This window comes from Chelon labrosus (genome assembly GCF_963514085.1).
Source record: "Chelon labrosus genome assembly, chromosome: 14".
Taxonomy (NCBI): Eukaryota; Metazoa; Chordata; class Actinopteri; order Mugiliformes; family Mugilidae; genus Chelon; species Chelon labrosus.
In genome coordinates this window covers 11,231,510-11,257,985 of record NC_140347.1, presented here as the reverse complement: position 1 = coordinate 11,257,985, position 26,476 = coordinate 11,231,510, and the positions used below count along the sequence as shown (strand labels likewise).

General features: G+C 43.9%; 1 protein-coding gene across 2 annotated transcripts in view; it reads left to right on the top strand.

Annotated features, from left to right (window-relative positions):
* Positions 1-9,298: 9,298 nt before the first annotated feature.
* lama4 (laminin, alpha 4) overlaps positions 9,299-26,476 on the top strand; it is a 29,809-nt gene continuing 12,631 nt past the window's right edge. For both annotated transcript variants that reach the window (XM_084560064.1, XM_084560063.1), the window contains exons 1-14: positions 9,299-9,686; positions 16,286-16,387; positions 16,473-16,600; positions 16,696-16,776; positions 18,319-18,533; positions 18,951-19,051; positions 20,038-20,218; positions 20,649-20,732; positions 20,835-20,986; positions 21,210-21,320; positions 21,509-21,620; positions 22,260-22,424; positions 22,659-22,852; positions 25,333-25,449. In XM_084560064.1, the coding sequence (XP_084416190.1) occupies positions 9,579-9,686; positions 16,286-16,387; positions 16,473-16,600; positions 16,696-16,776; positions 18,319-18,533; positions 18,951-19,051; positions 20,038-20,218; positions 20,649-20,732; positions 20,835-20,986; positions 21,210-21,320; positions 21,509-21,620; positions 22,260-22,424; positions 22,659-22,852; positions 25,333-25,449 (1,851 nt within the window). In that variant the 5' untranslated portion in view covers positions 9,299-9,578. The remainder of the gene's footprint in view (positions 9,687-16,285; positions 16,388-16,472; positions 16,601-16,695; positions 16,777-18,318; positions 18,534-18,950; positions 19,052-20,037; positions 20,219-20,648; positions 20,733-20,834; positions 20,987-21,209; positions 21,321-21,508; positions 21,621-22,259; positions 22,425-22,658; positions 22,853-25,332; positions 25,450-26,476) is intronic.

The window sequence follows — 26,476 nt, the reverse complement described above, 5'->3', positions numbered from 1 at the left end:
TGCTCCTCACGCCGGACTGGACACTGACAGCGTCTGGACAGTGTGAGCAACCAATTAGGTTAAATTGAATTTGTCGCCCCCAGAATTTCTTTGCAGGACAGACTGGAATCATTATATCAGAATGCAGCGCTGGCTGAGGAGAGGAGGAAGGAGTGAATGAATGTGATTTGCGGTGGTGGAACGATGAACGCGGTGATGGACAGTTTAAGCAAGTCTCACGGGGGGACGGGTCTGTCAGCACAATCTCAGAGAGGACCAGCATCACAGACCGTCTGTGTTCTCAGCGTGGACAGTGGGGACCATCAGGCCTGTGGGACTTAACTCAAACTTAACTGAAATACACAAAGAGAATTTCAACATCATACATTTTAAATGAATGGCAACAAGTGTTATTTTTACTCATCACACAAGCAGGTTTACATTTGCAGCCGGAGAAGCGTTCGTATCTTACATCGTGTCCTTGTGGTCTCTTTGTGGAAACGAGTTTACTAAAGTACAAATTTCACAGGAGACGGGCTGCCAGGCTTTACTCCCAAATTCCCACATCCTCTGTTTTAATCCGGTTTTAGCATTTTCATTGCATTAGTTAATGCTGTGCTTGTATAGGTGTCACAATATTCCAAGTTCATGCGTGGAAATCCACTGAGGAAAAGGAAAAAAATAATGCTTGGTTAAGGTTGTAAAATTAGGACTGACAGCAAAGGCCGTACAGGCGGTTGTCTATGGCACCACCTGCTGGAGGGGGGCGCTGCTGCAAGCAATCAAAAAATATATAAATTAAAAATTAAAAATTAAAACAATAAATAAAATAAAATAAAAATAATAGTAATAATTTGCAACTCGGCCTGGCACTGTTTCCTTGTGCTCCGTCTTGAAAATATGAAGAAAGCACCTTTTCATCGTGTCTGGAGGTAAATTGTTTAAGGATGTGGATGACACGTCTTAGTTTCTGATCCCTTTTAGTGGTTTTGGGACAAATGATAACTCTAAGGGTCCAGGCCATTCACCTGGACAGGTCTCCAGTCTATCGCAGGGCTAACACAGTAGTAGCTAGAGGCTGTAATGCTACCATAGATACTGTAGCTGCTGTGTGACTGTGTAACTGTAATGCAACCTCTTTTATTTTAACAATGCATAACCACAACTAGATACTTATTTATGATATGTTGAACACATCTACACGTTTTGCTTGGCACTGAGGCCTCACAGCAAGAAGGTTCCAGGTTCGACTCTATGGGAATCCATGGGATTCGAACCCGGAACCTGTGGCCGGAACCTGGGTCCTTTCTGTGTGGAGTTTGCATGTTCTCCCTGTGGCTGTGTGGGTTCTCTCCAGGTTAGGGTTAGGGTTTAACTTTGTTACTAATTACAGTAGATGGAGGCCATAGTCAAATAAAATAAAGTTTAATGCACTGATGTGGTGTAACAGTATGGAGGTACTGTATGTTGGAATACAGCTACAAGTCACAAGCATGGCAGGTGAGATCTGTAATCGTATGGTCAGTATGGTCAAATCCAGACACATCATGGGTTTAAGTCTCTCAGATATTCACATCTGTTACACATGCAACGCATCCTGGCCTCTTCACATGGAAGGATTTTGTCCGTTTGTCCACACATGGAGGCTACGAAAGTCATTTTATTATGCTAATAAATTGGTCAAACCTAAACTTTCCACGATGTGAATTGTAGCTTGCACACAGAGCGTGTTTGTTTGTGCGATTGTTTGTGTTTTCTAGTAATGTTTGCGGTGGTGTGTGGGTCACCAAATGGCTAGAGCTGGGGTCAGGGTTAGGGTTATTCTAGGGTTAGGGTTAGGGTTAGGGTTATCTAGTCCAGATATGGTTTAACAACTTCAGTGTCATCCTCTATATATCCCTTCATCTTGTTTTCTTGTTCCTACAGTATTACACAGCTCTGTTCAGGATATCACGTAACTGCAGCACAACATTCAGCTTTCCTGCAACTATACGTAAAGCTTTGTCAGTGGTGGAGGAAGTACTCTGATTCCATCTTGTCTTTTTGTGAAATACACCATTTTTTTATGTTTGTGAATCTCTATTGTCTGGTCTAGCTAGACACATGGAGGCTGATTTGTGTTTCATCAACTCTCATAGTTACGAGGACAGGGGAAATGGTCATCGTAACATAACCGGTTAAACTAATGCAAGGCGGTTTTGATCGGTTTTATGGAAAATAATGAGAAAACTGTGTCCATGTCTAAAACAGATGGAATTATCATTAAGTTCTGGGATGTGCTGCACTTGATCTGAGTTGTTAAATGCATATAAGATGGAAAACACGTTGGCGAGTCCTCAGAGTCGTCTATAAGCAACTGCATGCAGATGTTTGGCTGTAGTGTACCGTCATGTACTGTAAATCACAGCTAGGTTCTGGTATTTATTTATTTCATTAGTCACTTCCGAACCACATGTGTTTACTTTGCTCTCATATTTATTTATCAGACAATGTCCATCACTTGAACCGCACACTGAAGCATAGACAGAGAGTACAACAAGGAATACCAGTACATTACCATTGACTTGGCTTCATTGCTATACAGAAAATGTTCAGTTTTATTCATGGAATTTCCAAACCTGTCTCATTTAAATAAATAGTTTTAGCTAGTTTAGTACATTTACAGCAAAACTGAATTTCTCGCCATAAAAGGTTGGACATATATGACAGTGAATTGTGAAACGCTCACTTTTTCTCACCCATTTTCATTGAAATCTTTTTTTACAAGTGAGTGGTAAACTCTAGATTGTTTTTATCGCTAAATTTGGTTCAGCATCCTTCTTGCCAAGGGTTGGCAAGAGATTTTATGTCAGTTTAAGCTCTACAGTATATTCTGGCACCCAGCAAGGAATCCAGGAATTTGCAGCCCCTGGCCAAGAAATAATCTGAAAATGAATGTTAACAGAATTGTGAAATCTTGTACTTGTGCCCTGTTGTTTGTGCAACTTCAACAGACATGAAATTGGGTATTAACTAATTAGCTTCAGAGGTGCTGGTTGGTGGATTTATGTTCTCAAATGCATGCAGCTTCATTACTATGTATATTTAGACATAAACCCACCAGGTATAACATTATCACCAACTTGTCCCCCCTTTTGCTACCAAAACAGCCCTGACCTATCGACGTATGGACTCAACTAGACCCCTGAAGGTGTGCTATGGTATCTGGCACCAAGATGTTAGCAGCAGATGCTTTAAGTCCTGTAAGCTGTGAGGTGGGGCCTCCATAGATCGGACTTGTTTGTCCAGCACACCCTACAGATGCTCAATTGCATTGAGATCTGGGGAATTTGAAGGCCAAGTCAACGCCTCAAACTTATTGTTGTGCTCCTCAAACCCTTCCTGAACCATTTTTACTTTGTGGCAGGGTGCATTATCCTGCTGAAAGAGGCCACAGCCCTCATGAAATACCATTTCCATGAAAGGGTGTAGATGGTCTGCAGCAATGCTTAGGTAGGTGGTACAACAACATGGATGGCAGAATCCAAGGTTTCCCAGGAGAACATCACCCAAAGCATCACCCTGCTTCCGCTGGCTTGCCTTCTTCCCATGGTGCATCCTGGTGCCATGTGTTCCCCAGGTAAGCGACGCACACAGGCATCCACGTGATGTAAAAGAAATCATCAGACCAGGCCACCTTCTCCCATTCCTCTGAGCTACAGTTCTGATGCTCACATGCCCAGTGTTGGCGCTTTCACTGGTGGACAGGGGTCAGTATTGGCACCCTGACTAGTCCGTGGCTATGCAGCTCCATACGCAAAAAACTGTGATGCACTGTGTATTCTGCAACTATCTATCAGAACGAGCATTAACTTCTTCAGCAATGTGAGCTACAGTAGCTCGTCTGTTGGATCGGACCACACAGGCCAGCCACCTGCATCAATGAGTCTTGGCCGCCCATGACCCTGTCGCCTGTTCACCACTGTTTCTGCCTTGGGCCACTTTTGATAGATACTGTGACCACTGCAGACCGGGAACAGTCCACAAGAGCTGGAGTTTTGGAGATGCCCTGACCAAGTCGTCTAGCCCACTCAAAACCTTACACTCGTCCATTTCTTCCTGCTTCTAACACATCAACTTTAAGGACAAAATGTTCACTTACCACCTGTTATATCCTGCCCACTGACAGGTGCCGTGATGACAAGATAATCAGTGTTATTCCCTTCATCTGTCAGTGGTCATAATGTTATGCCGGATCAGTGTATTGGCACACCCTGACTAATTTTTAAAACCGCTTTGTGTGGGTTCGAATAATGCTTAAAGTGTCTGTTTCCGAAGTTTACTTGCTTAGCCTCAGCTGTCTTTGGGGAAAAGCCCGAGAAGAACGAGCTAAAACTTTGATGAAAACCACAGCGAATCACAAAGTCTCTGCCAGCATTTACACGTGTGATTTTCAGCAACCTAATCTGCCTGGTAGTTTCAGTTTTCAGCAAAAAAAAAAAATCTTACATGAGAGGCAATTGAGTCATTCCGTTTTCCCACCGAGTCGGACCTCTGCTCTACATTTTTGAAATCGCTCTCACGTACCCCCTCCTCCTTCCATCTGTTTCTAATCAACGCTCGCTGCCAAGACAGAGATACACTTCCCCTGAGGAGGCAACTCACCCACTGAGATAAATCACAAGACAGTCTATAAACTTTACAGTAAGGCCAGGATCCCACAGGAGAACAGCCAGTCTAAAACATAGACTTAAGTTTCTACATTTCTGAACAGTTGTCTGATTTTATTTTCTTACTGCAGTGTATTAGCACAGCCACGCCTTGAAGGTATAATGTATAGCACCCAACATTGGCATGGACACAGGTTGAACTAATAATAATTCAAACTATGCCAGTGAACCAATGTGCAGAGTACTTCGGACCCTAAGGCTGTAAGTTACAGTACATAAGTTAAAAGTAGCTTAACGTTTGTAATTATTAGACCTGTTGTTCAGTATCTTTATATATTTCTATTGTGAATAAGGTCTACAAAACATACACATTAAAGAAATACACGTTTTGAAGTGGCTAAGGGAGTCAGTATGCTTCAAACAAAGAGTCTGACATCTTGTTGTCTTAACTTCTGAAAGTTGTGAAACTTCATGAGAACAGGACCCCTGAGAAGATCATCGGCTGAGTTATGGCCTCACAGAGCCCTGCTACTCAAAGGATGTTTCCAGCTTATTTCAGCCAATTCAACGCAACCCTTTGAAGTCACTATTGCATCGCCTGGCTGTCTACGGGCGCCCAAGTTTTCATTTTCGCTTTCCAGGTTTGTCAGACAACGGTAAACAGTTGATTTGCGCAACACATATTCAAGTTGTACTGGCTATTGCCTGTATACAAATAGTATTTTTTTGGAAGTCTGACTGAAAGCAAAAACAGAAATTAGCTGCCTGGTATGGATATTTTGCTAACTGCATTTCAGTAGACCATTGCTATGGGGTGGGGGTGCCTGGTCTGGTCTAGGCCTTTGGGTCCTAAGGGTTGAGGGGAGGGGCCTCTGTGGATCATCCCACAGATACTTGACCAGTTTGGGATCTAGTGAATTTGGAGGCCAGGTCAACACCTTGTGCTGTTCTTCACGTTTTTTTGATGCCAGGCTGCATCCTGCTGGGGATGGCTGCTGCCATCAAGGAGTGTCATTGCTAGGGGGGGGGGGGGGGGGGGAGGGGTGGCTGGTCTGGTCTAGGTGGGTGCTACATGTCTAAGTAACATCCACACGAATGAATGGCAGGTCCAAAAGTTTCCCAGCAGAGCAATGAATTGTCACAAGATGGTCAAAGATATTTACTTCTACTGTCAGTGGTCATAATGTTGTGGCTGATCGGTGTATGACAGTCAGTGGGTAAACTAAACAGCCTATTATTATAGTATGGTAAATTCCTAATTATTTCCTTTTTAGTGAAAGAAAATCCTGTAGGCATGTGAGCTAACCCTCTAAAGTACCACTGTCCATACAAAGCGTGCTACCTCCATGCTCAATACTTCCTTTCTCGTGTCAAAGATTTATTTCCTTTCCAAAACTGTGCTTGTGCTTCTGCCTGGGGAGCCTTTAGCGATACAAGTGGGTGTGTAGCATTAAAGAGAGGAGGTGTTTGTTGTGATAGAGGTCATAGTTTTCTCTGGTATGTGTGGAGAGTGTAAGGAGAAACTGCAGGCCGAAGGGGTAGAACTGACCTGAACACTTTGACCTCTCAGTAGAGGGCTGGGAGGGAGGAAGGGAGGGAGGTAGGTCTTTCTTCTCCTTTGGTGACATAGGAGCAATCAGCTTTAAAAGTCAGTTTGAATCTGATCATTGACTTCTTGCTTTTCTTGTTATATGGCACTCAAGAGTTACCTTGCACTCTGTAAACTGCGATAGGCATGTACCATAGACAGTTTAACATTCACCTTTGTGAAAATGGAAATGTCTCACTTGTGTTACTTATATCATACTCATATCATAACATTTTGAGATATTCGCTCTGCAGCACTGAGGATATGTTTCTCCTTGAGCGTTTTCCTTGGCTCAAAGGCCAGCAATGCACTGTGAAATGCGCACTGTATCACAAATACAGTGCTGCTGCTGTGAAAACTTCCCGAATCACTGCCACTGACCCTAGCCTGTGAGCGATCTCTGGTGTTTATACTGTGCCTGTGCTGAGTATACCAGCGTGCAGCAGGCCAAACATGGAGAGGGAACGGTCTACTTGGTCTCGGGAAGCTCGTGGACAAAAAATAGATTGTGATTCAGCAAAGCTTGAAATCGCTCCTGTGGTTGTTAGAGCTTTGTATGATCTGTTTTCACTGTGTCTAAATATTTTTTCTAGTCTGGCATTGTACTCAAAAATCCATATCTGGAGTTTACTGTTGCAACTGACTCTGTAATGGTACGACAGGAGATTTAGACAAAACAAAAGAGAGTGGTAGTTGTATTGCTGTTGTTAAGAATAAATGGACTATGAGTTAACCACATAGAGGTTCATGTTTCTAGACGGTGCTAAATTCCATCTGGGATTTTATCTCTGCCAAATACTATATTGAAAGGATAGCGTTTCAGTCCCATTTTATTTACAAGTCAGTGTGAATGCTTCACGATGATATGGACATAAAATATGTGACTAAAATGTACAGTCTTTGAGGAAGAAGAGTTTGGTGCATTTTGATCCAATAGAGAGCATTCATTATTATCCTTACCAAATATTTACTACGTGTACAATACGGCAGGTGTTCAATGACGCAAATGATGTGTGACAAAGGGTGAACGAGCTTAGTCACCCAACCACAAACTTGTATATTCTTTCAACAAGCCACTCTACAATACTCGACTTCTCTAGCATGCCTAAGCTAATCATTCGCAGTTTTAATGAACATTAAAGGGGAACTACTGTTTTTTTACAACCTGGACCTTATTTCTGGCATAAAATACGATCATTTACTCACCCATATAACTTTTATGCCATTTGGAGTTGTTCGGACGATATTTAGATCCAGCAGAGTGCTGCGTATATCCATATAATGGGAGTGACTGGGGCACCGAAACGCAGCCTCTAAATAAAGCATTATCTGCAGCGAAACTCGTTCATTTCACCAATATTTTGTTATGATACACTAGTGCTATTCCCCGTTGAGCCCGGAGTTACCTGTTATCATCATCCGGGGTCTGTAGATTGACCAACTAACCTCTGACCTGCCGCGTGCACCCGCGACGGTCGGCTTGTTTACCTGTAATTTGCTACTGCTAGTTTTTTGCAACATGGCTGAGTATTTTTCCGATTCTGAGTTTGTAAACAACGACTTTGTTTATGATGGACGTCCTTACCGCTTTGAGCCAGAGTATACGGATGAGGAGCTTGTTGAAAGGAGGATGCAGAGGCAGAGAGAGGAACAGCTGGCCAAAGAACAACAAACTGCTGCACATCCGCAAATAGATAACAGGTAACTCAATAGCACTAGCGTGCCATAACAAAATATTGGTGAAATGAATGAGTTTCGCTGCAGATAATGCGTTATTTAGAGGCTGCGTTTCGGTGCCCCAGTCACTCCCACTATATGGATATATGCGGATCTAAATATTGTCCGAACGACTGCAAATGACACCAAAGTTATTTGGGTGAGTAAACAATCGTATTTTATGCCAGAAATAAGGTCGAGGTTGTAAAAAATGGTAATTCCCCTTTAAGGAAACGTACGTAATATGATATTTTTGGACAGAAGGGTAACCAGCAACACTTCACTTTTACACCAGATTGTCAATAACTGCCTTAGGGATGCTTGTGGCAAACGATGCCAATGACATGTCTGATCTCTACTAAAATCAGCCACTAACTTTGACAAAGAAAAAGGCCTCTTGCTAAAAAAATTTGATGGGAATGGTGTATATATTCTGTATGTGTAGCATATAGCAAATCTCTATATAACCACTTGGCATTGTCAAAAATAAACCCAAGAATGGTTTTAACCCTCTTTCTGTCCATAATGGTAAATATAAAGGTGCCAGGGACCTTGTTTTGCTCTTGTGTGGATGACGTTTCTGCCATACATAACTGGAATGTGACAACCTGTTTATTAGTCACTTGAGACATACATCTTCCACATGGTCCGACAGGCCAGCGCGGCATAACTTGGACGTATTTGGAACTGCCCACAGTCTTTGTGGAGTCATGAATTTCAGCATGTGCAAAGGTAAACTTTAACATTGCCTGTACAGTATCTGGCAGTTGCGCATCCTAGGGAACTACTGTTTTTAGACCCTTACAATACCTCCTTTGTGCTGGAAGTGTCACACACACACAGGCTCTTCCTGTTAAGAGCTTCACACAGTGTCCGTAAATTTAGCTGCTTTTGATGGGCCGACCTTGGAAAACAAACACAGAGCTCATGTCTGGGGCTGCCACGGAAGAGCTGGGCCAGGATATTGGAGCAGCTGTGTCTTTTCTGCCTGTGGAGTGCGGAGTGAGTGTTGAGGCTTTAGACCCCCTGCCCACACTGACCGAATAGAGGGGAAGGGGAAAGGGGGGGGAACAGCAGAGGGAGGGTGGTGCCTGTTGAGCCCAAGGTGAAAAGGGTGCCACGGCCCTGCAAATGGAGACGAGGAACTAACACTCAGTCTGACTCTGCCACTTGGGTTGTGGGGGTGGGGGGTGAGGCAGGGCTAAGCAGTTTGGATGGGTACGCTGTCTGAGTCGAGCCTCAATAGCTCAATAGACAGAAGCCTTCTGTTGCTCATGTGCCTCTCTCTCTCTTTCTCTCTCTGCCGTTCTTTCTCTCTCACTCTTTCCAGCCTTCCCATCTGTATGTGATTTAGGCGCAGGCTCAGGGGAGAGGCAAGTCCGCTAGGGGAGAGCGATCGAGGCAGGGAGGAGGGATAGAGAGAGAGAGAGAGAGAGAGAGAGAAAGGGAGGAAGTCCATACAAGTTTGTTTTACTCAGCCTGGGCCGGGACTAGGCGCTGTGCCGCATCAGGACATTGTGAGCGGTGGAAAAGTGAAGCCAACGGGTGCAGCACGAGCACAAGGAGCTGCCCAGACGCTTCCCAGTGGCCAGGAGACACTGACTGAGACTCAAACAGAGAAGGGGGCTCACTGGGCAAACATAAATATGGCTGCTAAATCTCTGTCCTGCCTCTGCCTTCTCTACATCTTCTCATGGATTGCCTATCCAGCTTCAGCCGCCAGGCTGGGGGAACAGCAACAGTCGGTGCTGGAAGTAAGAGAGATTTAGTTTTGCCTCTTTTTGACTGCAGGCTAACAGCATTTATGCTTGGTCTTTCACTTTCTTTGCTATAATGTACATGTATATAATGATGCTGATAACCATGTACGCACACATATTAAGGTGAGAAACTGTAAGCAACAAGTCCAGAGAGCTCTATGAGGATTTCCATGTGTTTGGGCTTTGAAAGTTCGCTACGGTCCTGCTTTGTGTTCACGCATGTTAGGATAACCCGAACTTAAAGCTCAGATGGGCTGTGAGTTACTGTCTGCGCTGCTGTCATGCCCCTCCTGCCCCTCCCTGACTTCTCCCTAATGGAAACCAGCTGCCAAATATTGGGCAACAGCCCAGAGAGGAAAAAAGATCACAATAGGGAGTAAGAGCAATTAATACTGATACACAAAACACAGTTGTCTTGGCTCAGTGTAGCTCTACTAGGTAGATATCATTTTGTCGTATTGTCTCTAGATTTGATAAAAGACCATTTTTTCCACTAATGTAATTTCCGTTAAGTGTATGCCCATGCAAAATGCAAAGGACAGAAGTTGCTTCATGTGATCTTTTCACGCAATGTAAAAGGAAAAGCAAGACCCTAAGTCATGGGTTTGTTATTATCATATGGGGCAGCATAGTTAACAGTTTCATCCAGTCTTCTTAACTTTGCAGCTATGTTGCATGTGTTGCATGGTGACATATGCCGCCACCATCAAAAGATCCACCAGTTGCACTTCTTTTGATGTACTTCCTCACTATGTTCGTTTGCTACCCTTTGGTTTTTATAAAAACTGTTTAGTATCTCAACCAGCAATCAGAGCCCTTTCCAAACCAACAAGTGCGCCACACTGTAAGATATACAGGGTTGCACCATAGACCAAAGTGGCTCCATGTGTAGAATCAAAGGTTATGCCAAAAACTCAACTACGTACACTTGAGGGATGTGAAGTCTACGCCAATAGACTGTGACAAGTCTGGAATTGCCACATTAATTTTCTTTGTTAGAGACAAAGCTGCAAATTCTGAGAAAGTATAAAGATTAAGTAATGGTAAATCACAAGTAGCCATTTAAGACAACAACAAAACATTCTGAGGAAGATTGCCCTCTCTTATTGTAATGGTGCTACTTGAGTCACTTTGGAAAGTCAGTGCCGTACTATAAATTAGCCCAAGGCATCTGTTGAGACACATCCGCTGTAACATCATGACCATATGTTGGTGGGAACCAAAAACTATGGAATGGTTCCATTTTGGACAATTCACACCTGCATGTTCCAATGCAGTCTGGTAGAAGGAATGGGGCCTGAGGTATGAGATTGTGTAGTACCTCTGACCTTGACACCAGAGTTGACATGTCACACACACAAGCAAGTATTTCGTTGAATATATTGTATATCCAATCTCATCCAAGTGTTGTCTAACCATCTTAAACAATAGAGCAAGCTTTATTAAAGGGTAGTACTGGGTGTAGAAGTTGTCACTGAACATAATCTAGGGTTTTGCTAATGGATTTTGTTAACCCATCTTGATGTTTTTTACAAGCAAGGATGTAGGTTCAATCTGAACTACGCCGTATTGAAGGGTTTACTGTACAGCAACATTGTGATTGCTGGTTTTACTTTATCTGTCCTGATCCACCTTTGAAAAAACGCAACCCAAATATATATATATATATATATATATATATTATGAGACAGGCTGGTTTGTGGTACAGTTTTGATGTTTTACTGCTGCCGCTACGGTGGCCCTGAAGGTCAAAACACAACGACATTTCACAAAACACAATGACATTTCAGATTACGGAAAGGGTAGGGACAACACTTCTTGTTTCTGACTGGACAGAACCCGAGAGTGAAACGTCATTTCCTGTTTCTACCCAGCTGTGTCCGTGTTTTAAACCTTGTTGGAAAGAATGGAGGATGAGACGGCATTGATAGAGGAATGTTTTGAAAGAGGACATACATATAATGTCATTCTTGATATGCTTTCAACCCATCAAGACATTGGCATGTCCCTTGGAACCCTGAACGCACAGTTGAAGGAGTTAGGACTGAGGAGACGGGTCAACGACTCCTACTTCTTTCCACAATGTGGACAGTACATGTTGTCTGCTTTCAAAGCGCATCACAGTGTCCGCGTAGCTGACCATTCACAATGCGTCATTTCTTGACTGGCAGCAGAACAGCCACTCACATCATCTTATATTTTAGCACGAGTTCTGTCCAGTCAGAAACAAGAAGTGTTGTCCCTACCCTTTACGCAATCTGAAATGTAGTCGTGTTTCCTGTAATGCCATTGTGTTTTGATCTTCATTTATAGTACAGCGTCACTTTGACGATGTAGGCACAGTGTAGCTCCGGAACCTACGCCATGACTTGACGTGCAGCGCCCCAGAAATGGGGTTTTATTTTGTTCAGGATCCTACACACCCACTCATTCAGGTGTCTTCTCTAAGTTCCACTCGCTGTTGTGTCAAGTACAGAGTGAAGGTCATCAGCATAATGACACCAGATAAAATGGGCAGTGTGTAAAAGGTAAAAAGGTCAAATACAACGTACGAGCATCCAATCAAGAAACTTGTCAAGGCTAAACTAATCAATTTAAACATTTCTTTCTCCTTTGTTTTTCTTATACTGTATGTGTTTACTTCTCCCTGAGCTTTCTCTGAACTGTTGGTCCCCTGAGAGGAGGCCTGGCTCCTGCCGCCAGACTGTTTGTGCAGAGTTAGGATGAGTTTCTCATGACCCAGGATCCGCTCCATCCTGAGGATGTTTAGAGGAGTTAGCATGACTTAATCCAGTGTCTGGTCTCACATTGGCGTTGGCGAGGCAGAAATGAGATTCGGCCTTCAAGCTTTAACGTTTAATCCATTTAATTTCCTCACTCTGGGAAAACTCTAAAGACACACATACATTTTATCGCCATTAAACAACATCCTACAAATCCAACTGCCATTACTAATTTTCCACCCATACACACACAACACGGAGATGGCTGCGCAGTTTGAAAGCTATATGATCAGAGAGTGTGTTGACTTTGGACAGGGCTCATCAGTGTGGCCAGATCCTGTTTTTGTGCTTCATACCAGCTCAGAGATAGGGCCTAAAAACCCAACTAACACCAAAACAGACAGATACTTAAAAAGCCAGAGGCAAAAAGTGACTGAATCACTGGAAAAGGCTGCTTCACTTGAAAACAGAAAGAGGCCAGATAACGTGTTGAATGTCTGCATTGTTCTCCCGTCAGGATGGGCACAGTGGGAGGACCACAGAATAGTTCACATTGCTCAGTGGGATCACAAGTGACAGAAAACTAAAAATGTCATTTGTTTTTCATTTTCATGTCTGACTCCCAGCTTTTAGATTCACTTCTACAAGATTACTGGAAAAGAAAGAGGTCTTAAAGTGACGAGTCATTAGGGGAAATATTGGCTACTTGCCTGGCTCTGTCCAAACTGCAATTAACTCTAAAGCACACTAAAAGAGAATGTTCTTGGATCTTGTTTGTTTTCACACAGTGGCTATGGAACTGGAAACCTGTCTGTAATGAAGGAAGTGAAAAGTGTTAACCAAACAAACATGTCCATAAAAACAAAATCATCTGTTCCAGAGCAGCCTTGAACATATTTGCATGTTGCATTGTTCGCTATTCAGTCTCCGACAATTCAAATTCTTTAAAGATAAATGACCAGCTCCATGTGTTTATAGCTTATGAGTTATTAAAAGGGAATTACAGGGTTTTTTTTACAGTGTGGACCTTATTTCTGGCATAAAATACGATCGTTTACTCACCCATATAACTTTGGTGTCATTTGGAGTCGTTCGGATGATATTAAGATCCGTGTATATCCATATAGTGGGAGTGAATGGGGCACCGAAATGCAGCCTCTAAATAACGCATTATCTGCCACGAAACTCGTTCATTTCACCAATATCTTGTTGTGATACGCTAGTGCTATCCCTATCGTCTGAACGACTCCAAATGACACCAAAGTTATATGGGTGAGTAAACGATCATATTTTATGCCAGAAATAAGGTCCACGTTGTAATAAACGGTAATTCCCCTTTAATACTTTTGAGGCTTGCGTTTGTATGTTACTGACCTCGTGTTCGGTGAACTCAGGCATGGACATGGAACTCATGTCAGTATTCTCATTTAATTTTTGGAAAAGCAGACAAATAACAGATGTCCCAAAGGGTGGGACAGTACCTTTTTTTCAAGTTCATGACGTCTAAACACAAGAAGCTGTTTAGTCATAGCATCTAATAAAGACACATTCCTCTCATTTTAGAGGGGTCTAAAGACATCCATGTCTTACCTCTACACCATCTGCTCCATCGCCTTGCTCCCACTCTCAACCCCCCTACCCTGTGCTCCCCTGTGTGTACACACTGCAGCTGTTGGACCCATCACAGGCTGTCACACAGCTAAGAGATCTGAGTCATTGCAAAACAGTTTTAAGTGGTGTTACAAATGGTAACTAGGATGGTTTGCAGTGGTTAAACCATAAACTTGAGGTTTACTACTCCTAATGGCTTGGCTCATTAATTTCTATAACCACTTGTCCTGTGAAGGGTCATGGGGGGGAGGGGGGGGGGGCTGAAGCCTATCCAAACTCCTAACAGAAAGGCCCCAGTCGGCCTGGATTCAAACCCGGAACCTTCTTGCTGCGAGGCACTAGTGCTAACCACCATTCCACTGTTCCACCCCATTTGGGTAAATTTTATTGAACCAACTAGCGTCATTAAGTCCAATTCCAGGATATGTTTACATGTAAGGCCGCCGCATTTGGTGTTTATTTCTGTAATGGTGAATGGCTCTGCTGTGCACTGTGGGTCAGGGAAACCCACAGGAAAAGGGCCCGCAGGAAGAATCAGAGCTTCTGTTTGCAGGATGTCACATTAGACGGACATACAATCGTGTCTTTGTCTCAAAGCCCGTCTGTTAATAAATCAAAGGAACGTATGAATCACAAGTGGTCATATTCACTAATGTGTGTCTGTGGAATGCCGTTCCGAATGCACGGCAGCAATGTCCAGCTCACTGAGTGGAACAAGGAGGTCAAACTGTGGCGTTCTTACAGACTACCGCAAACAAAGTGCTATTGTACGCCTCACTGAATGGTGCAGTTTTCAAAAGTCCAAAGATGTTCAAAGGGTGTGTGTGTGTGTGTGTGTGTATGGGTACATCACAGCATCCCGAGTATGCCCTAGTGAACAAACGTCAGACAGGATGCATTGTTTAAAAGGGCTTTCTGTGCAAGGGTGGCAAAATTTGACTTAAAGTTACTTTTATTCAACCAGCAAGTTTTTTCGCTGATGTACAACAGGCATCATTGTTTTATTTACATTTGAACAAGAAGTGGCATGTCCAAAATTATACATACCCTTTGCAAACTGTCACAGTCTATGGGAAAATCCAAAGTTCTATACCGTCCCAAATAGTCCAAGCTGTTCTAAAGCATCTTAATCACCCTGATTCATTGGGAACAGCTGTTTTAATCAACTCAACAGCTGAAAAACAGCAGCTCTCTGCAGTGTGCAATGTCCGTTGGACTGTCTGACTTTGAGATGTTGCCACCAGCAGAGCCCAAATTCACCTTCAGGCCGTGGTGGTGATCCTTGGATTCTTTTTCACCTCTCTCGCTATCCTCCTGGCTTCCAACCACGTCCTCTGAGATATTCCACAATGTGGAACATGTTGTATTCTTTAATAATACTTTGCACTGTAGCCACTGGAACTTGAAAAAATTCACATATGGCCTTATGGCACTTTCCTGACTCGTGAGCAGCCAAAATGCGCAGCCGCAGGTCCTCAGCAAGCTCCTTTGTCTTAGCCATGACTGTCCACAAACCAACTGCAGAGAGCTGCTGTGTCTGCTTTTGTAATGCATCTATACTTCTAATCTTTGTCACTTAGAAGAACAAATTTGTAAGCCTCGCTAGGGTGCTAGAGGGGAGATGGGAATTTGCCCAACCAGTCCACATGCTTTGTGGATTCGGAGAAGGCTTATGACCATGTCCCCAGAGGCATCCTGTGGGAGGTGTTCCGGGAGTATGGGGTGGATGGCCCCTTGCTAAGGGCCATTCAGTCCCTGTATCAAAGGAGTGCAAGTTAGATCCGTGTAGCCGGTAGTAAGTCGGACCTGTTCCCGGTGAGGGTTGGACTCCGCCAGGGCTGCCCTTTGTCACCGCTTCTGTTCATAACTTTTACTGACAGAATTTCTAGGCGCAGCCGGGTGGGGGAGGGTGTCGGGTTCGGTGATCGGAGGATCTCGTCCCTGCTTTTTGCAGATGACGTGGTCCTCCGTGCTTCATCGAACAACGACCTCCAGCTCTTGCCGGGGCGGTTCACAGCCGAGTGTGAAACGGCTGGGATGAAGATTAGCACCTCCAAGTCTGAGGTCATGGTCCTCAGTCGGAAAAGGGTGGATTTCCCACTCCAGGTCGGGGAGTAGGTCTTGCCTCAGGTGGAGGAGTTCAAGTATCTTGGGGTCTGTGTTTTGTTGAGATTTGTGTTCTTAAACCCCTGATTGTTCTGTTCTGTTCTTTTTACTCGTGTTTCACTTTTTTATCATTTACATTTGTGTTCATTGCAGATCTGCCCAAAGAACTTTTTCCTCAGCGAGCAAAAACAGTGTCTACCGTGTAACTGCAAAGGCCATGCTGACTATTGTGAAGACATCACTGGCGTTTGTATAGTAAGTTTCCCTCACTGGTTTTTGCTCAATAAAAATATCCAGGTTAAGAAATGGCGCCGTCAACGTGCAATGTTTTTCCTTCCAGAACTGCAAGGACCACAGTACAGGTGATTTCTGTGAAATGTGTGAAGACGGCTACATACAAACTCAAACCCCTGACGGACGCCACTCCTGCCAACCATGCGCCTGCCCCCTCTCCGTCCCCTCCAATAAGTAAGCTGGCCCGTTCTTGTTTTTGCAGCAGCAAGACTGGGTGTTGGCAAGCAGTAAGTCATCTCTGAAATACTTTCCCCTGTGTGTCCGGGCAGCTTCGCGGTGCGCTGTGACAGAGGAGCTGCCATTCTACGGTGCAAGTGCCAAGAGGGCTACGCCGGACATTTCTGTGAGAGGTCAGCGCTGAGGAGGCTTTGAACGATTAATCAGAAAATGAATAAATGCAATGAAAATAACAACATACTGATTTGCGCAAGAGCTTCATGGGCTTCAGGGCAACTCACGTCCACAATATTCACACCGATGTAGTTAGAGTAGGACGCCCTGCAGCATGCCTGCACCATCAAATTACAGCCTCAGCCAAATTTGAAATAACAGCTGGTGTAGGTAATGGCTTCAGTCGCAAGATATCAATAATCACCCCTAATGTTTTTGTCCTTTTTTTGTTAATGCATTGTTGATCATGATTTTTGGACAATCCCATTGCTAATGATTTATAAATGCAGGCATGATGCAGCTTATTAGAAAGCAGGAGAAAAGATTTGCATTTATTCATGGATCATTAACGTAACCTCATTACTCCTTGACTGGATAAACGCCAGATGAAGGGCTTTTACAAAACTTTGACACAAACCGAAAAAAAGGTTCATGTAAGTGACATAAAAATCATTTTTAAATACTTTAAAAACCGTTAAATACCATTTTTTACAACCTGGACCTTATTTCCGGCATAAAATACAATCGTTTACTCACCTTATAACTTTGGTGTCATTTGGAGTTGTTCGGACAATATTTACATCCGCGTATATCCATATAGTGGGAATAAACTGGGGCACCGAAATGCAGCCTCTAAATAACACATTATCTGCCACGAAACTCGTTAATTTCACCAATATTTTGTTATGATACACTAGTGCTATTCCCCGTTGAGTCCGGAGTTGCCTGTTATCATCATCCGGGGTCTGTAGATTGACCTACAGGCCCCGGATGATGTCTTCTGACCTGGATGATGTCATCTCTGAGCGCCATGTGCACCCCACGTGGCTTGTTTACCTGTAGAGTATACGGATGAGGAGCACGTTGAAAGGATGAGGCAGAGAGAGGAACAGCTGGCCAAAGAACAACAAACCGCTGCACGTCTGCGAATAGACAACAGGTAACTCCGGAGTCAACGGGGAATAGCACTAGTGTATCATACCAAACTATTGGTGAATTAAACGAGTTTTGCAGCAAATAATGCGTTATTTAGAGGCTGCGTTTCAGTGCCCCAGTCACTCCCACTATATGGATATACGCAGATCTAAATATCGTCCGAAGTTACATGGGTGAGTAAACAATCATATTTTATGCCAGAAATAAGGTTCAGGTTGTAAAAAACGGTAATTCCCCTTTAATAAAGTCACTAGTTACGTCTTATAAAACCTTAACATACACATTACACAGCCTTATTAGAAACTGGTACTACTAATTCTCAAGTGCTTTTAGTTGTTTTGTAATTTACGCACCATAAAAAATAGGCACCAATCACCACTGCATGTAATGAACAGCTGAACACACACACGTCCCCTTGTCCATAGTTTATTTAAATAACTTAGTCGAAAAGCAGAGCTGGCATGCACCAAGTTCTAAGTGAGTACCCAATGGCGGATTTTTCCTTCGCTGCTGTTCCTTGTGGCAGGCAGCGACACTATCATTCATCTGCCATTTCCCATATCCAGGTGTGCTCCAGGTTACTACGGCAACCCAATGGCGATTGGTAACTCCTGTAAGCGGTGCGACTGTAACGGCAACTCGGACCCCAACCTGATCGTCAGCGAATGCCACAACGTGACGGGCCACTGCCAGCATTGCTGGGGGAACACAGCCGGCGCGAACTGTGAGAGGTGCGCTCCAGGTTTCTATGGTGACGCCATCAGCGCCAAGAACTGCAGAGGTGGGGGCAGCAAGTAAACTCCCACAGCCATCACTCAAGAGACATTTGATCCATTAAAGTATTGTTGTTGCTTATTGTTCTGTGAAATCCAACTCGATTGATGTTTATTGAAGTTTGTTAACACAGTTGCTGTGGCTTACATTCTTGCCATACAACCAGTTATTGTTCCTCCAGGTCAGCATAGTACCCCCCTACATATATACTCACATCTCGTCTCAGCTGTTTTAAAGATAACACGTTCAACATGTATTTGTCGACAACCTTTTAAGCTACTATGTAAAGAAAATAGACAAAAGGATTACCATATGCTTTTCGGGGGCCCTGTAAGTCCAAAAATATCCCTTCCCATAGTGCTTGTGACGTAATTTGTCCTCCAGCGTTCTCATCACTGCATGTACTACTGTGTGTCTGTCCCAGAGTGCGAGTGCGACAAATGTGGCACCTCTTCATGTGACGACCGGACCGGAGTGTGTCACTGCAAGCCGGGAGTCACCGGACGACTCTGTGATCGGTGTGAGGTGAGACAAGCCGCATACCTCTCCTCAGTGCAGACGATACTTCTTCAGGAAATAACTCATGTAGAGTGGGTTTAAAGGGATAATATGACATGCAACATACTTTTTCTTGCTGTTTCTGTGGTCACATCCTTCCATCTGCTTTAAATATCCTTGAGCTGCACTATAGTTCTGATAACAGTCTAACTGTAACTTGATTTAAAAAATGTGTTATCAGGTGAAGAGGAAGACATGAGAGATGTCAGTTTGGTGTGTACAGACGTGCTCCTCCATTTTCTTGATTACCAGGGTTACGTATTGTTTGACTGGTTGTCAGAAAGGAGAAACACGCGTGACAACAGCGCTTTTCCAAAAAAATTTCCACAGTTGAGGTATTTTCAATTGGAAATGTTTGGACTGGCAGCTGAAAAAATTAGGGATGCACCGAGAATTTTCGGCCAAAAACCGAAAATGCACTTTTGGGCCATTTTCGGACGAAAATTGCTGCGGTTGTTGCTTGCACGCGTTGATTCGGCGATAAAAGTTCCGGCCGACAAACCGAAAATACACTTTCGGGCCATTTTCGGCCAAAAATTTATCGCCAAAACAACACGGCCGAAACAGGATGTTATGATGATGCAAGAAACAACCACAGCGATTTTTTCGGCTGAAATTTTTCGGTACATCCCTAGAAAAAAGGAACAATTCGTGTGCAATTCGGAAAAGTCGCTGCGCTGATAAAACGTAAATACCATACGAACCCTCACTCTTAAGGCTGAGGCAATAATATGAGTGGAAGTGTTTGAGACAGGTGTAGTTTTAAAATATCACACCAACAGAAAGTAGTGAAACTGTTACTTGACCATCGCTATCGTCAAATTGGTAGTTCGTAATATCGCTTCGTTTCCAAATTTCACTGGTGTGCATGATATTACAAACACGACATTTATAATAATAAAAGCAACCTTGAACTGCCTAATTTTCAATGAACAATGTTTTTATTCTTCTAGGACGGCTACTCTCATTTCCACAGCTGTCAGGGCTGTCGGATGTGTGAATGTGCGCCAGCATCCACTCGCTCCACCTGTCATCCTGTCACCCACAGCTGCCCGTGCCGCCCGGGAGCCGGAGGTCGTTACTGTGAGCGCTGCCTCCCAGGGTACTGGGACTACAGCCCTTCCGGCTGCCAGAGTAAGCCGAATGCCTTTACAGAACATGCTAAATATTCTCTTGCCCCCTATGGACAATTTGCTGAAGCACTCGATGTAGATTCCCAGAGAAAAAGGCTCGGCTGAACGCACATGTTCCCACGCCCATTATTGCGGTAGTGCTCATGATGTCAGAGAGGCCTCTGCTGAGAGCCGTGACCTTGTGGTTGGAGGCTCTCTGCAGAGAGTAGGATGAAATCATAGTGCAACCTAAAGCTAACATACACAGCTGCTAAAACAATCAGCCCGACACTAGAGGGACCGCAAGACAGATGAGCTGGCCTTAAGCCAAATGACCATCTGTGTGTCTTGATATACTGTATATGTGATAACTGCACTGAATTGTTTCTGGTCTACCAAGAATTTAATATGAGGAGAACCCTCTGTCTGACATTGCATTTGTTGTTTCGTAGAGTGCGACTGTGAGAGTGGCTACTGCGACATGCACACCGGAGAATGCCTGGCAGAGTCTTCAACAGTCAACCTGTGCAACAGCAGTAAGTGGAACAAACAAGCAGTAAAAGAGATCCCCTGACAGAAGAGCACAAACTAAAAATTGTCTGAAGGGCTTCTCATTTCAAGTTTCTTTCCGGTTTTAGGCTGCGATGACTGCATCTGGAGTCTGATTGGGGACTTGCGGCTGTCCAATAAGACGCTGGACCAGCTGAAAGTTGGAGTGTTGAACATCTCCACAGGTGCTGCTGCCAACGACAGAATCAAATACTACAACTACACTGCTCACCGACTGCAGGTACGTGCACATATAAAACAATGAGCACAGTGTAAATGCTGGACCAAGGAGAAGTCACCAAGCTTTAGCCTTGAATAGCCGGACCCCTTTTCTGACAAGAATTGGGTAACATCAAGTCATACATCTGTACTGAAGCAGATTAATGTTAATTCAAAGAATGCAGTGAACAGCATCCAAACGTCTCTTTTGATCTGATAGAGTTGCTGAATGGCTTTGCTTTCAGACCCAGTTTCAAGACTGGAGAAACAAGTCATCTGTGATGAAGACCCATACTGGTGAGCTGGAGGAGGCAATGGACGCCGTGGTGTTGGACATCAAACAGCTGGGAGAATCGGTCAGAGAAGTCACCATCTTTCATTTGCTCTATTAAGTTTAAGATGAAGCTTCAAAACACCCATGTTGTACTTGAAGGAGATTTGTTGTAGATGATCACATCCTATGAACATTTCCAGACCAACATAACACAACAGTGTGAAACCCCTTATAGTCCCAGGCTGATGTCATGTTCTTGTGGTTTTCCAGGAGAACACTGTGAAGAATCTAGGGAGCAAACTGGACAGCGACACACTGGAGACCTTCACCCTGGCTGAGCAGCTGAGCAGAAACCTCAGTGATCTCAACATACGCGTTGAAGGTACCCAACAGTTTTGCTTGCATGCAACTGACTGTACTTTGACTGACTTTTGATTTTATCTGCAACATGGACATGGCCAGTTCATGGACTTCACAGAGAAGATTAATATACTATACTCCAAGCTGTATTAGTATACTGTATGAATCAATAGAACGGCTGCAGGCAGGGAACTTATGACTTGTTAGACTCATTCATTCATCTTCTGTAACCGCTTGTCCTGTGAAGGGTGGCGGGGCTGGAGCCAATCCTAGCTGTCATTTGGCGAGAGGCAGGGTACACCCTGGACAGTCTATCACAGGGGAGACAGACAACCATTCACATTCGCACCTACCTAATTTAGAATCATCAATGAGCCTAACGAGCATGTCTTTGGACGGAAAGGAAGACAGAAAGGCCCCAGTAGGATTCGAACCCGGAACCTTCTTGCTGTGAGGCATCAGTACTAACCGCTAACTTTAAACTTTGGCAGGCAAATTTACATTATCGTAAATGGACATAGCTACTTAACAAACTTTGTCTAAAACATGTCCATTGCTGCTTCCATCTGTTGCGCATATAAGGGTTTGAACCCTCGGATTGCCGGCGGCCAAGACACCAGATGGTTAAAACAAAGCCTTGTGTGTGGGTGTGTGTACACAGAGATGATCCATGACTGGGAGCTGTACAGTGTCTACCGGGATGTGGATCCGGAGGTGGTCAGGCGGAACACTGGGGTAGCTCAGGAAATGGTCACTTGGATGAGGAAACTGGACCTGTCACCACAAGAGCCCATCGCCACTGATGAGTCAACTGAGGCCCACGAATGTGAGGAGACGCAGACACTGCAACATGCACATACACAGTGATTACTACCTTACACAGTAATGGCGTGATTTATGATTAAAACCTAGTAAGGCACTTGCTGAAAGAGATGCAAACACCAATGCGAAGGAAACTTTAGATATACAATGCAGTAGCCTTATTTGGTTTTGGGAATAACAGCATTAGGTCTGAATGCGTCTTTCAAATGTGCCTACGTGTTTCTGGTTGTGTCTTCAGTACTGAGGCGGGTCCGTCAGCTGGAGAAGAAGTTAATGATGACGGACGGCCGCCTCCCACCTGTCAGAGAGGTCCTGGTCCGCTTTTCCACCAAGCTGTCCGACGCTCAGAGCTTCCTCCAGAAAGCAGTCAGCGCGGTGCAGGAGACCGAGGACAAGAACAGAAATAGCATCCTCAAGGTCCAGAGGAATGAGGTGATTTCTCATGACCCCCCCTCAGTTTATACTTGGGATCTAATCTCGTCACGCATCTCTCTCCTTCCCAGCACTCCTTAGCTGTGCGTGACAGTGTGGGTGCATTAGTGTACAGTTAAGCCCACAGTCCTTCTCCCTGCTGCAAAGGAGTGTGGTCTTCGTACTGGGCCGTCTGCTTTATATCAACTCAACAGTTATAGAGTGATGAGTGTTTTGTCCCACTGGGGATCTCACCCTTTAAAGACACAAGAGCAACCTGCAGACTATTCTTGGTTTGCCTTGCACGGTTGCAAAGCAGCTAGAGAAAGCGAGAGAGAGAGAGTGGGAGAGAGACAGGGGGATCTGGTTGTAGTTTACCAGGCATGTCAGAGAAGCCTATTACTTGTGGAATTTAAGTGGTGAGAACAGAAACGCAAAACCATCTGTGGGAGTTTTGGACTGTTGCATTAGAGGGAGGCTCACACAAGGGGAGAAGCAATGGTGCAATGCAATGCAATGAAAAAAAAAAAAATAATAGTCTGATGATATCCAGATCCTACACATAGAGACAAAACTACCCAGCCAATCATTGAATCATTACTGTACAGAGAAAACTCATCATATCCAAACTTGTTGGGCTGTGTGTATTTATTTTCATTTATCGGCTTCTCACCAAACATGTTGACTAGGTTCGTAATTACCTCCTAGTAAGCCATAAGTATGACTGGCAGCTATATGTGCAGCCCTGCAGTGATACCTGCAGTTGATCAGTGGCCATTGATCACAGCACTCCAGCTTCCCTTAAAGGGGAACTACCGTTTTTTACAACTTGGACCTTATTTCTGGCAGAAAATACGATTGTTTACTCACCCATATAACTTTGGTGTAATTTGGAGTCGTTCGTTAGATATTTTCGATCCATGTGTATCCATATAGTGGGAGTGACTGGGGCACCAATATTTTGTTATGATACATCCCTAGTGCTATTCCCTGTTGAGTCCGGAGTTACCCGTTATCTATTCGCGGATGTGCAGCAGTTTGTTGTTCTTTGGCCAGCTGTTCCTCTCTCTGCCTCCGCATCCTCCTTTCAACAAGCTTCTCATCCATATACTCTGGCTCAAAACGGTAAGGACTTCCATCATAAACAAAGTCGCCGTCCACAACCTCAGAATCGGAAAAATATTCAGCCATGTTGCAAAAAACTAGCAGGAGCAAATTTCAGGTAAATAAGCCGACCGTCGCAGAGATGACATCATCCAGGTCAGAAGACAGATCCCGGACAATGATAACAGGTAACTCCGGACTCAACGGGGAATAGCACTAGCATATCATAACAAAATATTGGTGAAATGAACGAGTTTCGTGGCAGATAATGCGTTATTTAGAGTCTGCATTTTGGTGCCCCAATCACTCCCACTATATGGATATACACGGCTCTCCACTGGATCTGGAACGACTCCAAATGACACCAAAGTTATATGGGTGAGTAAACGATCGTATTTTACACCAGAAATAAGGTCCAGGTTGTAAAAAAATAAATAAAAAATGCTAATTCCCCCTTAATATACAGTTTTAGTTAAATCCGTTTGACCTACTCCACAGTGCACTACGTGTTCAACAGCAGACTTGACAAACCTAGAATCTAGCCAGTGGACATGGTGGAGCCACATCACGCTTTCACAGATATTATTTGGGACCAAAACAAACCTAAAAGAGAGTCAGCGTCGCACACTTCTGTTATTTTTGTGAAATCATTTTAGACATTTGATTATTTTCATCACACAGGTGTACTGCAGAAGGTGTCTCACTCCAATCCTATTAGCTAACTCTTGTGTTCATTCTGTCGCGAAATGTAGAATCTGCTGATTGCATGTCATGAAGGAACTAAAATCAAACCACTAAATACTCAAACATAAGACATGGAAGTAGTTGTCAATAATGTAAATGCATGCTGTTTGCAATAAGTGCAAAAACCCAAATTCATACGGTGAATTTTGATGTCATCTACAATCTGTTGATGTACAGTTGGAATCTGAACCCAGCTATGTGCAAACCTCGGCACACTACACGTGCGTCTGGGTTCATGTATTTGTGTGCACAACATGTGTTATCAGGAGTGGGGATCTCCATGATCAGGGTCTCTGCTGTGAATAGTGCGCTAACTAAACACAGAGCCTCTCCTAATCTGGGGCTCTTCTTAACCTCAGCACAGACCGGTTGACTCCAGCGGCAGCAGCAGCCATAGTGTGCACACTGCTGGGTGACCACAGCCAATAAAATGATCTCATCACTGCGCCATATTCAGTCATGCAGTCAAATTTAAGGGGGGTTGAGGGCATTGCAATAATCTCCAATAACCAGTGGCGATCCTATGTCCTATGTTGGCCCCAGGCAAGTGTGCTATCCCTCCAGTCCAAACTAGTGAAATCTGTAGAACATAATATAATAGGACTCTGAGGTTGGTTGCTAAAAGTTAACGTGAATATTTTTCTGTCTCTCAGGCAAAGATGCAGAGGCTAACAGAGGACCATGTTGCTGTCAACGACACTGTAGAAACGGCCAGAGGCTTCATTTCTCAAGCAGAGAGAACGGTGGCTGAGGTGGATGCTATGGTGCAGGTGAGGTAAACTGGAACCAAATTTCAGAACGCTCCTGCCGTCTGATGGCGCTCAGGTTTTCTTTGTGGCCAGTACGCATCATGATCTAATAGAAAGCAATTTGGGGCTGCAGTGTCCTGGAGCTTGAATTGAATTTATGCATGAAATGGATCCATGAGAGCTGCCCTGCTTCAGATTCCACAGCTGGTCAATTCGATTTGGAAGCAATTTGTGGATTGCTGGAGATTGAATGAGTAGCATTCTCAAGCATTCTCTGTTTGGTTAAGTAGCTCTCTATTGAGTTACTCTGTGGGAAATCTCATTATTCCCAAGGTAACAATGCAAGCCCAGTCTAAGTCTAGTGCGTGACTTGTGATGCAGGCAACGTGCACAGTTTTGATGCCCAAAATAAAGTCGTATGCGTGTGCTTACCCCTGTACATCTTGTGGCTGCATTTCAACAAGCAAATGTCTAATCACCTGAGTAAAAAGCATGCATACATGCAAAAGAAAAATAAGATATATACAGCTACATAAATGACTAATGAGCACAGTGGTGCTCAGTCACCTTGTATGTACCACATCAGTATTTTCATGTCTGAGCTGTGCTAGTCAGACACACAATGCGCATTGAACGGCGTTGAATGACTTTGGATTTTTTAAAGTTGACTAATATGAGGTGAAAGTCGACTAGTTGATGACGTCACACATAAAAACACAGTAGAAAGTAATTCTTTGCAACAATGAAATCTATATTCTTGACCTGAACACATATTGTGAAAAGAAGCTACGGAGGCTTTTCTGCGAGGTGACTGAAGCTTGAACACGGGCTACCGTCGGTTGGAGATACAGTATATATAGCCTATATGAATCGTCAATAGCGTTTTAGAACGTGTTGTAAGATAGGATAGTCTAGCAAAAAGCAGCATATCTCCGAAACCTTTTCCGTGTGTAGCAGATAAAGGTCTAAAATCTTTGCAATGAAACTCACCAACAAATTGCAGATTAGCGGCCTCCTTCTCTCTGTTGCTGCAGGACGTTTGGTGAAG